Raw genomic sequence first — 13,276 nt, 5'->3', positions numbered from 1 at the left:
GATTTATTGGACAGAAGCTTGCATGACATAATCGCTCCTCGTCCACGAGTACAGTTATTCATCTCCCCTGCACTGTTAGCGCGTCAGAAAACACAGAATTATACAGGACCTTCAACATCCCAGTGACCTCGTACACGCAGGCAGATCGTATATGTGGATCTTTACTGTCTCACCGCTCACTTTTACTATCTAATGGAAAGGCTTTCAGAGCGGCAATACAGTGGTTACAGTTTACTGACCCCAACATTTTATTGAACTCTTGAGGGTTTTCTCTTCCCGGCTGAGTCAGAGTGAGACGCTGCTCTTACATAATGTTTTATTCATCGTAACCACGAGACTGTAAAGTGAATGTGTACCATAAAATAACAGACAGGCCTTCAGCGAATGTCATGTTTCAGAGGTCCTCAGAGAAAGAGACAGAATTCCCTTTTTCTGTAACAGTAATAGACCTTTGAGAGTTGAGTATTCAAAATGAGGGCTCGGTCGATACCCCAGAACAACATGTTGGTCCAAAGCAAACCCCCAAAAGTCTGACAGTTGTCTATCTATCTATCTATCTGTCTGTCTATCTATCTATCTATCTATCTATCTATCTATCTGTCTATCTATCTATCTGTCTATCTATCTATCTATCTATCTATCTATCTATCACACACACACACACACACACACACACACATAATATGTACACACCATGGAGATATTAATATGAGATTCCATCAAAAGCAGCTCATCTATCATTCAGAAGAATCATAAAATCTTCAGAAGATTGGAGGATGGTGGAGAAGGTAGAATGTTAAGAGAGTGTGGGAGGATGTGAGAAAAAGACGTGGAGATCGGTTAGACGGCGACAAACAGCACCAACAAAAATGAGGCTGGAGAAGTGGCTGGAGGAGAAACAGGGGTTGATCCATGGTGAGCAGAAGGTGGTCACTAGTGACTCATTTGACTGAACTGGAACAGACGTGAAAATCAACTCTGAAACTGCTGACAGTGTTAGATCAGTAACATTTCTTTACTGCTGTATCAGGCTATACTGGCAAATACTTCTGATTCTGTCAAGCATTTACAAAACTGCGGTGACACTACATGGATGTAATAAAGTCTGAAGTCTAAAATTGTTTTGAGTGAAGCCAGAGTAGTAAGCCACTTGTATTCAGTGAATTTCTGCTGCTTCTTCTTGTGACAGGATCACAGGAGGATGCGGCAAATAGGCAGGAGACGGGTCAGTTTTAGCACACGCACGTGTAGACACACTTGTATACAATTTAGAGTCATTCATTTACCTCTGCATGTTTCTGGACCAGAGTGAAAACATCCTCTGCAGACGCTCAGGATGACTCAAAATCCAAGATGATTCAGAGATAAAACCTTCTTGCTCCAACCGTGACAGTCTCTTGATAAGCTTCATATTAACATATATATTTCCATGCCATTGCATTTAGACATTTTTCTTCATTTTCAGGTGCAGGGTTTTGCTTTGAAATTAAGTAATCTGAGACTTAAAAGCTACGTGAGCAGCTGGCGTCAACTTTCAGTGGCCTTTTCTGGAACTGCAAACTCTCTCTTCATGGCCTATTCCTGTTGCAATACTTCACTCCTGACAGTCTTTAAACAGCTGGGCCTGAAACACTCTCTGGAGACTCAGCTGGCAAGAAATGAGATTTGTGGCAGGTTTGTATTCAGGTTTTCCTCGGGCAAGACTCCGAATCCAGAGCTATACTGTACTTCTTCCGGCGTGTTGACCTGATTACCCCACCACTTGACAATCAACATGCAGCGTCTCATTCCTGCCATTAATAACTTAAAAACGTAATCGCAGTCAAAAGTCCTGATTATACAGAGGAGGGTCAGACACTCGAGGGAACCTTCTGGTGACAAATGGAAATGACAAACAGTGACCGGAGGGGATTCATGGACTTAGATGTAAAGGAAACAGTGAGTAAGATAAGTTGCCAGATTCCTATCTAGAAATGAATTGAATCTTCATTCTGCCTGGGACACAAGTCAGAAGTAACCTTTAAAAGTAAGCAGCGTGTAATTGAATGAAGGAAAAGATGAAGGAACTAACAGGACAGATGGATGGATCTAGTGAAGGTCTGAGGAGCGGACGAGACCATGGAGATGAAGCAAGGATTGGAAATTAGAAAGGGTTAGTATTCATCATTTAACTGTGACACAGAAGAATAACTGACAAGCACAACACAAGTGGAAAACGGCCATTGAACTTTAAGGTACTTAACATTGTGAATGTGTCGTGTTCGATCTAATATCTACATTAGGGGAGTTAATCCGGTCCTCGAGGGGCCACAGTGGGTTCAGGTTTTTGTTCCAACCGATCAAGACGGCTGAAATCAGTTGAGAGTCTGGTGCTGTTTGTTACAGCTGACACCAGAATGGTTATTATAACCTGTATGTGCTCGCAGGGATGGAACAAAAGCATGCAGCCCTTTTGAGGATCAGTTTGACATCCCTGATTTATATGTCATATCTAATGTTTTTATTATAATCCTTTAGTATCCTGACTAATATATCATCTTTAAATATATTTCAAGGAATATAAACCATTATATAGTTTCCTAGCTTCCTTTATTTTAATATGAATAATTATGACATGTAATATTGTGAAATTATTTGTTTCAGTGCCTTTTTTCAATGCCACAATTTTATGAATGGTCCTGTATTTCATTTTGATTGCTTTTTAATAAAACATTACACAAATATCCTGCACAATAGTATCTTCCCCTTCTGTAGCAGGCTTTTAGCTCAGAGGGCGTCTGAACAGACGTCTTGTTTTCTCACCTGGCCATCGCAGTCGCCATGTTTGAGTCCTGACACTCGCGGCATGCAAGTGCGAATGAAACCAACTCAGAGATTTTTTGTTTGTTTTTTTTTGGCACAAAGCACGGTCCACCCGCACCCCGCCTAAAACAGCGCTTACCCAATACAAGCAAAACAGCTTAACAGGGATCAGCTGCCAAGTTCATCTCTGTTAATGATTATTTGACTTAGATGTTTTTATAAAAAGTTATCATTGTACAAACAGGACGTTTACAGTCCAGTCCACGACACGGCATGTCGGGACGGAGTTGGGCTTCTCATCATTGCTACAGTCAAACCCTGTTCTGTAGATACATTTTTTGATGTAACTATCATCCACATTTTAATGTTTATATTGATTTTTTGCACATTTGACTTCATGTATCCTTTATATTTTTACGTAACGTTTATTATATTGTAGCATATTTAGGTATAGGTATATTCATATTATCGCAGCAATATTATTGAAATAAATCATTTAAGATGTAAACCAGGAACTTTTTCATTTTTTCTTCAGCATTTTTTTTTTTCAAAATAATTAAACATTAAAAAAAAAATCAATCTAATTGAATGGACTGTCACAGTCATATATTATAGACTTCTGAGCCTAGTGTAAATCTCAATACAGACATTTATTCTCCTTTTTACAGATGAGTAATGAGTGGAAACACCATTTTGTCTTGTTGAGATTATATTTGGAGGAGTGTGATAAATACGTACCAGTTTTCGTTGACACCAGGTGCAGACGCCGCAAAGGGCCACCAGCCAGACGGCACAGACTACAAGAGCAACAGACACCAGGAAAACACTGAGAGACACAGAGCCTGCAGGAGAGAAGCACAGAGGAAGGAGAGAGTGTCAGCACATTACTCGGAAGACAGTTTGCAAAAATCTGGTACAAACTGTCCGTGTTCCTGCAGCATCCATGTCAAGCAGCAGACCTCAGAGCAGTCAGGTTTCAGAGCCGACTGTCGAGCTGACAAATCAAGAGCGGCTCAGCCGACAAATGGCAGTATGAACCGAGTACGCATTTATTGCAATAGCAGTTTTTTTAATGACACTGCCAAACTGTCAACAACGATGTCAACGACAATCACTTGCTTCTCTTTCTTCTATGTAAACCATTTCCTCATTCCATTTCCTGACCTTTTAGTGGACACTTGTTCCGATAATTGTAATTATCAACACCGATACACAATTTCCTGTAGCGGCACAGAGCATCGCAATCGCAATTGAGCAGAAGTTAAAAGTGGTGAGCACGATTGGGTTTGCCATCCATCACGTCTTCCACTCAGCCAAGATCGGACTCTTTCTTAGCAAAGACTTCACTCTCCGCATCTACAGAGAGACGCACCCTGACACTGCTAATACCAAGCTGAGGAAGCTCACTGAGCTTGCAGTGACTGAATGTAACTTGGCTCGATCTGGTGCCGCATTTGTCACCACGCTATTCCTCCACTACACATTTGTTTTTTGCTCCAAAGTAAACGAAGTACTGCATTAGTATGCTGTTTTCGGCCACCAACTGGCAGCGCCGCCATAGACCATCAGTAAATAGCAGCGCTGCCATCTACGTACATTTCTGTCTAGTCTCATCTAGTCAAGAAAAACAAGTAAAGCGTAATCGCTGCGTTATCCCAAGTGTAGTTTGTCATCGTAATGAAATAATTTCGTCATCGTCATCGTTGAGGGAAACTATACTGACAACAAAGACCACCAGACTATGGATGTGCTTTCTCCAGCCACCCTGTAAGACTCTAAGACTGTACTGTTCATGTTGTCGGACTAGGTAAACCACTTGATTTTCTAACGTTTTCTAATGTTGTCGGACAAGGTAAACCATTTGATTTTCTAACGTGTGCTACGAGAGAAAGTAAACAAACGGAAGAGTAGTCCTAGTTACTAAAATGTCCCTGTTGTCCTATCCAACACTGTTTTTAAATAAAGTACTTTGGTATCCTGGGAATCTATCCACACTTCGTCTTCCCACTTGGTTTCAAGTCAGCTCCGGAGCTCCCGCGGTTTGAAGGGATCATTTCAAGTGGTGAACGGACAGTTCACTCTGTGTTAGGAGAATTGCGACACTACACTTACACTTGAATGTGCAAAAAAGGGTAAAAAAACAAGTGTGAGGGTGAGAAACGGGACACAGCCTTACTCTTTATTGCATTCCCCGCAATCAGCATCTCAGTTGGGAGTCAGAAACTGATTCCTGCTGTTGAGAAAATCCTCAATCCCATGTGCCGGTGCTGTCAGAGGTTCTAAATGCCACATTGGTCTCAAACACCTCTGATTCTCTCCAATCCGTTCAGTTTCCTTTTGTTACTGTGTCTCTCCAAAATCGTCGTTTTCCATTTCAATTGTCCCGCCTCCAAGCTCCGCCCCCACAGGCCAGTTGATGCCACAGTAAATCTGACACAGTCTTTAAATTGGACAATATACTTGGACCAATCCGATTTATTTAAAGCCCATATAGTCTACACTTCAGCATTACGTGTTCCAGACAAGATTTCCATTTCTGACTTATGGTTTTTCTAGTCAGGGGTCGCCACAGTCAAGTCAGCCTCCTCCACCTTAACCGCCATGGTCACTCATATCCTCATATCACATGCATGAGCCTCATTAGTTGTCTTCCTCTTCTTCTTCTGCCCAGTACTTCCATTTCCACCATTCATCATCTATTAGGACATGAGTCTCACCTTGCTTGACCTCTGAAGCTGTCCCTCTGATACACTTGTCTCTGGTTTTGTCCTTCCAAGTCACTCCCTATGAAAACCTGAGCAGCTCCCACCCTGTCTCCTCTAACTCTGCTTCCTGTCTTTGTATCAGAGCTGCTGTCTGTAAACCATAAACCATGGCAGTTCTCTTCCCTTTCACTCTAGCTGCTGCATATGACCCCACACAATCCTCCCCATCTGTTCACCTGCCTCTTGGTTATACTCAGTATGACTAATACTTGCACTAACACAGGGGTTCTTAACCTTTTTGATCTCGGGGCCCACCTTTCCCTGAACAAATGGGCCTGGGCCCCATTCAATTCAATTCAACTGATTCATGACTCTTGATTTCATTTGTGATCAACAACCATATTTAAGCTACTTTCACGTAAACAAACCAAAACCTTATGAAATGACATGAAACCATGTGATCATCACAAATATATTTATTTGTCATTGAAAAATCCGACCAGCAGCCGAACCAGGTGCAAGTCATATTCATCAAATAAAAAAAAAAAAAAAAACACCTGATGCAAACTGTTGAGAAAATTTGAAAATTGTATAAAATTCTGAATAAAAAATATAATAAAACCATGTCTAAATATCATAAAATAAAAATAGTATTTCATATTTAAACTCCAAAGAAGATATAAGTGAGGTGTAATTGAAAGTATCACCGCAAAATGTGCGAATTAATTTTAAAACTGCTTCAACAGGTGCTTTCATGAACAGTTTTTACTGTTGCTTTCTTTATCATTCCTCCTTTATAAGAACTTTGTTGTTCACTATCACAGATTTGCAGCTGTCAAGTCAATTCATTGACACACTACTGCCACTATATGCTGCTAACGTATTAAAACTGAGCGTCTTGCGGCCCTCACGGTATAAAAGTGGAAAACAAAAAAACTTTTAGCAACCCACTTGGGGGCGCTCACGGGCCTAAAGTGGGTGTTTCTTTACCTGAGTATGAGCTAATGAATTTGTTTGAGTACCTTTTAAGAAAAATGCGTTGTGTTCTCATTTTTTGTTCTAAATATGTTTGTATTTTGTAATTTATATTTTTATATTAAATGATGTTTATTTTCATAATCACCTTCGGAGGCAATAAATTAAAGCATTTCTTCCCGCTTCCCCCTGTAAAAAAAATTCAACACGTGTATGTTGCCACCCCACCACATAGACACCTTGGGAAGAATTTCAGGTTTGACTGAGGAGCAGGTGGAGAAAAACATCTCCACTCTGCCTTGATAAGTTTTAATAAACTGCAACAGGTGAGTCATTCCTTCCCGCTGTTTTTAATCTGGCTGTATGCTGTGCAGTGACAGTTGTGGTTAAGTGCCGAACCACAGCAGCAGGAGTCGTCAGAAATATCGAACTCTCGAGCGTCTGACTCCGGACCAACATTTGAAAAGTGATGTCAGATGACGCCACGTCCTGTCTTCTACACCTGGCAGCGGCCGTGAAATGTCGGAGAAGCATTAAAGCTGCACGCCTCAACAGATGCACACATGTTCAAGGCAGAGCAGGTCACGATGCCAGAAGGCACAAATTCACCAGCTTCTGTTTTCTCTCCGAGGTACCTGCTCCCTCCCTCCACAAGCTCAGACTCCTTGACAGATGATAACTTGCAGTGAAGTTGATCGTCTTTTATTCACCTGCTGCCACGTGAGGAAGCAGCACCAGCCAACAAAGAGCGTAAAACATCATTTTCCCCTCTGATCTACCCGCCAGAGTGACGGAGGACTCTCAGTTATTTTATCCCTGCATGTGCCGCTTCCATATGAACATGTTTGTGGTGGTTGATAAACAGCAACGGTGGATTAGTTAAGTCAACCTAATCAAGCTTCACTACATCCTTTAATCTTTTCTTTTCATCTCGCCCCGGCTGCTGGAGTAAAACACCGTCAAAAGTGTTTTAAGGGAATCCTTTAAGCCAGAGAAAACATTCTGAATGATAATTGCGGAGCACAGGCTGAATCTGGCTTGTTTTCACTGTCTCTGACGAAAAGCCTGTTTTTAAAGTGCGTCAATGATTTTCTAGAAGGCTGAAGACTGACTCTACGTTTGTGGCAAGTAAGGCCAGTAGGAGCCAAACCACGAGAGCCGTCCACTCCCGCCACCGTCTAGGGCGGTGATTCTTAACCATAGGGCCGCGGCCCAAAATCCAGCGCCCACTAGAGGGCCGCTAGAAGTTTCTTGTTTTATGCGTGTGGGCTGTGAGGGACTCAGTTTTGATACATTAGCCACATATAGTGGCAGTAGTGTGTTATTGAATCGACTTGACAGCTGCAAATTTTGTCTATGATGTAGTTCTTAAAAAGAAAAAATGATAAAGAAAGTGATGGCACTAACCAACAGTAAAAACTGTTTGCTTGTTGGAGCAGTTTTTAAAATGAATTTGAACATTTTATGTCAACACTTTACCCTTAATTAATCTTCTTTAGAGTTTATTTATGAAAAAAATACTTTTTCATATTTAGACATTGTTTTATTATATTATTTTTATTCTGAATTTTACTCATGACATATCATTTTTCCAACAGTTTGCATCAAGTGTATTCTTTTTTTCTTTAGTAAATGTGATGAACATGACTTGCACCTGGTTCTGCTACTGGTTGGACTTTCCAAATATCTTTGCACTGATCACATGGTTTCATGTCATGTCACAAGGTTTTGGTTTGTTTACATGTGTGGTTACTGAACACGAACTGAATCACTAATTCTGAAATCAGAAACCAATAATCACAGTAATGAACCAGTTCTATTCCTTGAATGGGCCCTGTGCCCATTCGTTCTGGAAAATGTGGGCCTCAAGATCAAAAAGGTTAAGAACCCCGAATCTAGGGGGCGCACACGTTGAGAGCAGTGACTCCATCTTGAGGCACGTAGTCTCAAGAGCAGAGTGCATGGTGTCCTTGTCAACAGGGAAGACCGGGATGGCCGCTTCATGTTCTTAAAAATGCCAGTTGTTCTCCGCCCTAAGGTTGGCCCAGACCAACCTCCGAGGCGCTGGTTCGGAAGCCAACGGACGGGACTCGGCTGCTGGGGAGGAAGAAACCTCACCCATGGTGCAAAAATGGCCGGCATCTTCTTCAGGAAGCACCAAAGATGCGGGGCATGAGTCCACCAAATTCAAATGCTCCGGGCACCAGACACAGGTGTCATGCTGGTCCAAGGAGTTAAGATGTACCATCGCAAGACCTACAAACACGGTCCAAAGCAATCAAAGCACCTGATGGTGATGAAGTTTGCAGGCTGAGTGGAAAAAAGAGCAGAGTAACAGGAGACCAGGGGGTTTATACACAGGTGGACGGGGAGTCAATGAATCGAAGTCTCAGGGCCAGGCCGGTGCCTGCAGGTGGATTAACCAATTGGGAAGGACGTAAGACCACAGGGACCACAACTCTCCTTTGTATCTACTTTTTCATGTGGTTGCTTGAGACAAGCAAAAGCAGAAAAGACCAGTCAAGACATTGATATCTGCAGGATGAAATTGAATTGAACTGAATTGTATGTTGATGGATATTTGTCCATTGTTTGAAATGAACAAATGCTAAATGATGTTTCTTCCTTCGCGGTACTGAGAGAGCCAAATGTCTCCAGGCTTCGGATACACTTTAAAACTCTAAAACATGAAATAAAAGATCGATAATCAGTTTAAAGTAGTTGAACAATATTTCCAGCACATTTTTCTTCCCATCATCAAACTTCACAGACGGAAACATCCAATTTTAACTGAGTCATCATTCTTTAAAGACCAAAGGAAAGCTGGGTTTGTTTTGGGGCTGTTTTCATACTTTCGCTTTTTCTTCAGCGGCATTAAATATTCACTCTTTGCGGAAAATGTTGGCAATTAACAGCGCCAGGCTTGATTTCTTTCCTTCCTCCTCATTTAAATCTTGCTTTGGCGGAATACTTTTCAATGCAAAAACACGTCGGCGTCCACATTTGCTTATCTCCAATTTACGGCCGCGAAACTGTCGAGGACTCTGGAGGAAGAAGGATGTGAGCAAACACTCTTCGTTTAGAGGAAGTGGAAGGAGACTGACTCCTTTCAGACATTTCTTCCGTTGTGGGATCTCAGTGTGCGCACTTGTGTGTCTGATTCTCGCTCGGTGGTCCTCAGCAGGGAGGGCTTTTGATTTTACTCACTTAAAAATGATTTGCTTTTCCCAGCAGCTTCTCCTGCACAGAGGAAAAGACTTGCCCAATGACACAATGCCCTCATATTCCACAGGTTGTTTGGATGAATTTTAAAGACCGTTCTCTCCTGCTACTCTGCAGTGACGTTCTATTTTCTGCCTCCACTGATACAAGAGGCGTTGCCAAACCTGGCACTGAGAATCAGATGCCCAAGCTGGTGTGCCAACTCCACTGGTCTGCTTGTGTCCTGTTACCAAAACTGACGTCAAACGATGGGATTATGTGAACCTGACTAACAAGGCAGAGTGGACTTTGTGGAGGATATAATTTTGTCTGTCTCTTGGCACCATAGGGGGCGCAGTGCTAGTGGTGCAATTTCGCGCAAAGATGAATTAAGACATCGCATATAAACCATATAAACCCCCTTCTCCAACCACATTTTAATGGTCAAGGTGAGGTGGTGTCCCAGAAGGTTTTGGGTGAATTCCATTTCCTTCCTTAACCCTCAAATTCTGTCCTCAACCGCACTGACTGTCCGGATTCTTAGGAAGATAAGTTGAGGAGCAAGAATGAGGAAAGTATTTTCCTCAATTTTGAGATTTGTCCGCTTCTACTCCAAGATTGAGGAACACCCAGAATGCTGCGTGTATTTTCAGCCAATAAGAAAATGGTGTCCAAAGTGGCGACGGAAGAGAGCTACACATGTATTTCTTCATGGAGATATGAAGCCATGAAATACTAACAATACTATGAAAAGTACTGTATTATCTGAGCAACAATTTTTGGATTATTTACCTCATTGTTGCATGACATTTACTTATATTTTATCTTTTCTCAATCTTCTGCTGAATTGACAGACTGAACGTTGCTTTTGCGGAATGCTGCCCCCCACAGTTTGATGACATGTAAGGAGTGTCCCATTGCTAAGTCACACCAGGCCCTTAACACTTGGTTCTGAGGGCTGAGGTTGAAGGTTAAGATTGAGGATTAAGGGAGGAATTGGAATTCACCCTGAGTGCTGGGCGATCTCATTTTCCCTTCATGCTTTCCCGCAGTCTGGATGAAAACTTTCAACAACTCAGTATCTCGGACCAGGAAAACATCCTCAAAATTGAATGACAATATCTGAACGCAAGTTGAATCTGGGTTCAATTCGCTCAGCTTCATAGTACAGACTGTTGAAATGTTTGCCAAGCTCTTTCACTCCAAGTCATCCATACAAAATACAAGAGACATAAACTAAACAACTGCTGTGCTGTTTATTACTGACAGCATTCCCAACTGTGCATAAATCATTTACATAATAATATCAACGGTTGGTAACGTGAGCAGAATTTACATAATGGTCCTTATTAACACCTGAGGTCAGACGCATAAATCTATGTAGAGTGTTGTACAGCTGCTCCAAAACGTATACAGCAGCGGGTGCACGTGTGTGTGCGCACGCACAAGCGCACGTGTGGTCCTCACTTCCTTCTTTCATGAATTTTGAATGTAGCTAATGAATCATTTGCATAGGACACATTGTTTGAGGCAAATTATTCTAGAATGAGCAGTGAAACACCACAATAGATGAATGGAGTTCATGAACGACGAACTGAGTGAATAGAGAAAAGGGCTGAATAGATTATCATTCAGTAATTAAAAATGTTTTAAAAAAATGTGATGGAGTTGTGCGTTCAGACGAAATGGGATATATTTGAGTGATTCAAGTTACAGTCTCGGCCCCACCGAGACGCAAATGTAGTGGAATGTGACACAAAAGAGCCTTTAAAGACACGCACCTCCGGTATAATCCCACTTGTTATATTGTCATGTTAATGTAGCCAGCTGTTTGAATGTGAGAAATAGAAAAAAAAAAAAAGAAAAACATGAATAGCAGCAAACAGGAGCTTCGCAGGCAAGTCCAAAAACATGAATAAATATTTAAATAGAAATAACAATTGAATGTACTTCTAATAAGAAAAGCTGGTGGAGGGTGGCATCATATCTAAGTAACTTGGATGGTGTCCCCTATGGTTCTGTTTATGGTCCTTTCTCAACATGGCCCCATAGGGACTCTACATTCTTCATCTCCATCTGTGTCGACGACAGACAGCTACACATATACACCAATTCGATTAACCCTCCTTTTGAACGGCATCACTGACCTTGACTCATAGATGTGATGCAGCTGTCTCCAGCACAAAAGTGATTTTCCCTTATATCATGATCAACTCCACCCCCTCCTCCTCTTCATAATTCAACAGTTTGTTGTACTACATCTTCATCAAACAGCACTGTTGCCTCTTAGCAAGAAGTTTGAATCCAGCTCTGGACTTTCTGTGTGCCTGCGTGGGTTTTCTCTCCGGTTTCCTCTGACAGCCTAAAGACATTCTCACATTGTCCAGTCCCTAGGTGGCAAACATGGCGCCCTCCATGGCTATGCTACGGCTGCAAAAGGGTTGAGAATCTTTGAATTTCGATCATATTTGGAAACACCGTTTTCATCAAAACCAGTGCAATGACACTACAAGTCGGACATTTAGTGCGCCCTGCTGAGAAAAAAACGTCAATTTTTTCATGTTTTGCAGTTCAGGACGCCACCTGGCCTAAGGCCTTTAACCACCCCTCGACTCTAGGGACCTCCTGCACCCCAACTCTACGGAACTCTACCTGTACACTGAACTCTACACATCGTAATTCTTCTAGCGTTCATTATATCATGAGCTCTATGTTTTAATGTTTATTTAAAGAAGTAATGTCAGTGATGACTTTACATCTAAAAGTACGAAGTGTCCACCTAACTTAGCAAGCTTGGATGAAGCATCACTAGAATGTAAAAACTCACGAGCGAGCAGTGCTCCGACAGCAGGTTCCCAGAACATGAACTCAAACGTAAGACGATGACAACTCACACTGGTATGGATGAGAGCGAGTCACCAACGGACCTGCATGTGGGAGGTAGGAAAACATTCTCCAGAGACACGCTGCCTAATAATTGCATTTACTGATGGAAGACGGTACTCGGTGGTATAGATGCAGATGAGATCAAAAGCAATAAACCAAGACTCGATTGTATCTTCCAACAGGGTGAAAATGGAGACAATATCGATATCAAACTGTAGCGCAATCGATCTTAATCAATTTCTCCATCGTGCTTTATTACAGCTTCGTTCCTGAGAGATATCAGACATCATTCAGCCAATGACCTCAGCTCAGATGGCTTCACCAGGCATGAGGAGATACAGTGGTCCCTGGTGAGCATGTGAGTGGTGCTGGTTTAAGACCAGCCTTTGATAAGGTCACAGTCCAGCCCCCTGACTGTGATGCGCCTGGGCTTTTGAGATCAGATGAGCAAGAGGTTCAGCACCTTGGACAGCATCATTTTGCAGTCATCACCTCTGACAAGGAGGTTTTGTGATCACTGCCGTCAGCTAAATAACTAAAAAACAGATATCATATTTCACTGAAACTGTCAGGGGATGTTGACAACCGAACAAGGAAAAGATGATTGGATTCCGGTGGAGTTCTGGATAACCGTGCGGATCCAAGAATATTTTGACGGATTGGTCACCCCCTATATGAGATACATGCCGTGTGCCCCAACAGCTTTA

The 13,276-nt window shown here is 42.0% G+C and overlaps 1 protein-coding gene across 2 annotated transcripts in view; it reads right to left on the bottom strand.

The window, feature by feature from the left end:
• The window catches only part of syt7b (synaptotagmin VIIb), a 108,663-nt gene that overhangs the window by 45,977 nt on the left and 49,410 nt on the right, over positions 1–13,276 (bottom strand). For both annotated transcript variants that reach the window (XM_053864876.1, XM_053864878.1), the window contains exon 2: positions 3,541–3,644. In XM_053864876.1, coding sequence (XP_053720851.1) covers positions 3,541–3,644 — 104 coding nt within the window. The remainder of the gene's footprint in view (positions 1–3,540; positions 3,645–13,276) is intronic.

Source organism: Synchiropus splendidus, chromosome 5 (genome assembly GCF_027744825.2).
Source record: "Synchiropus splendidus isolate RoL2022-P1 chromosome 5, RoL_Sspl_1.0, whole genome shotgun sequence".
In the NCBI taxonomy this organism is placed as follows: domain Eukaryota; kingdom Metazoa; phylum Chordata; class Actinopteri; order Syngnathiformes; family Callionymidae; genus Synchiropus; species Synchiropus splendidus.
Note: the sequence above shows the minus strand (reverse complement) of the source record. Positions and strands in the feature narration are given on the sequence as shown.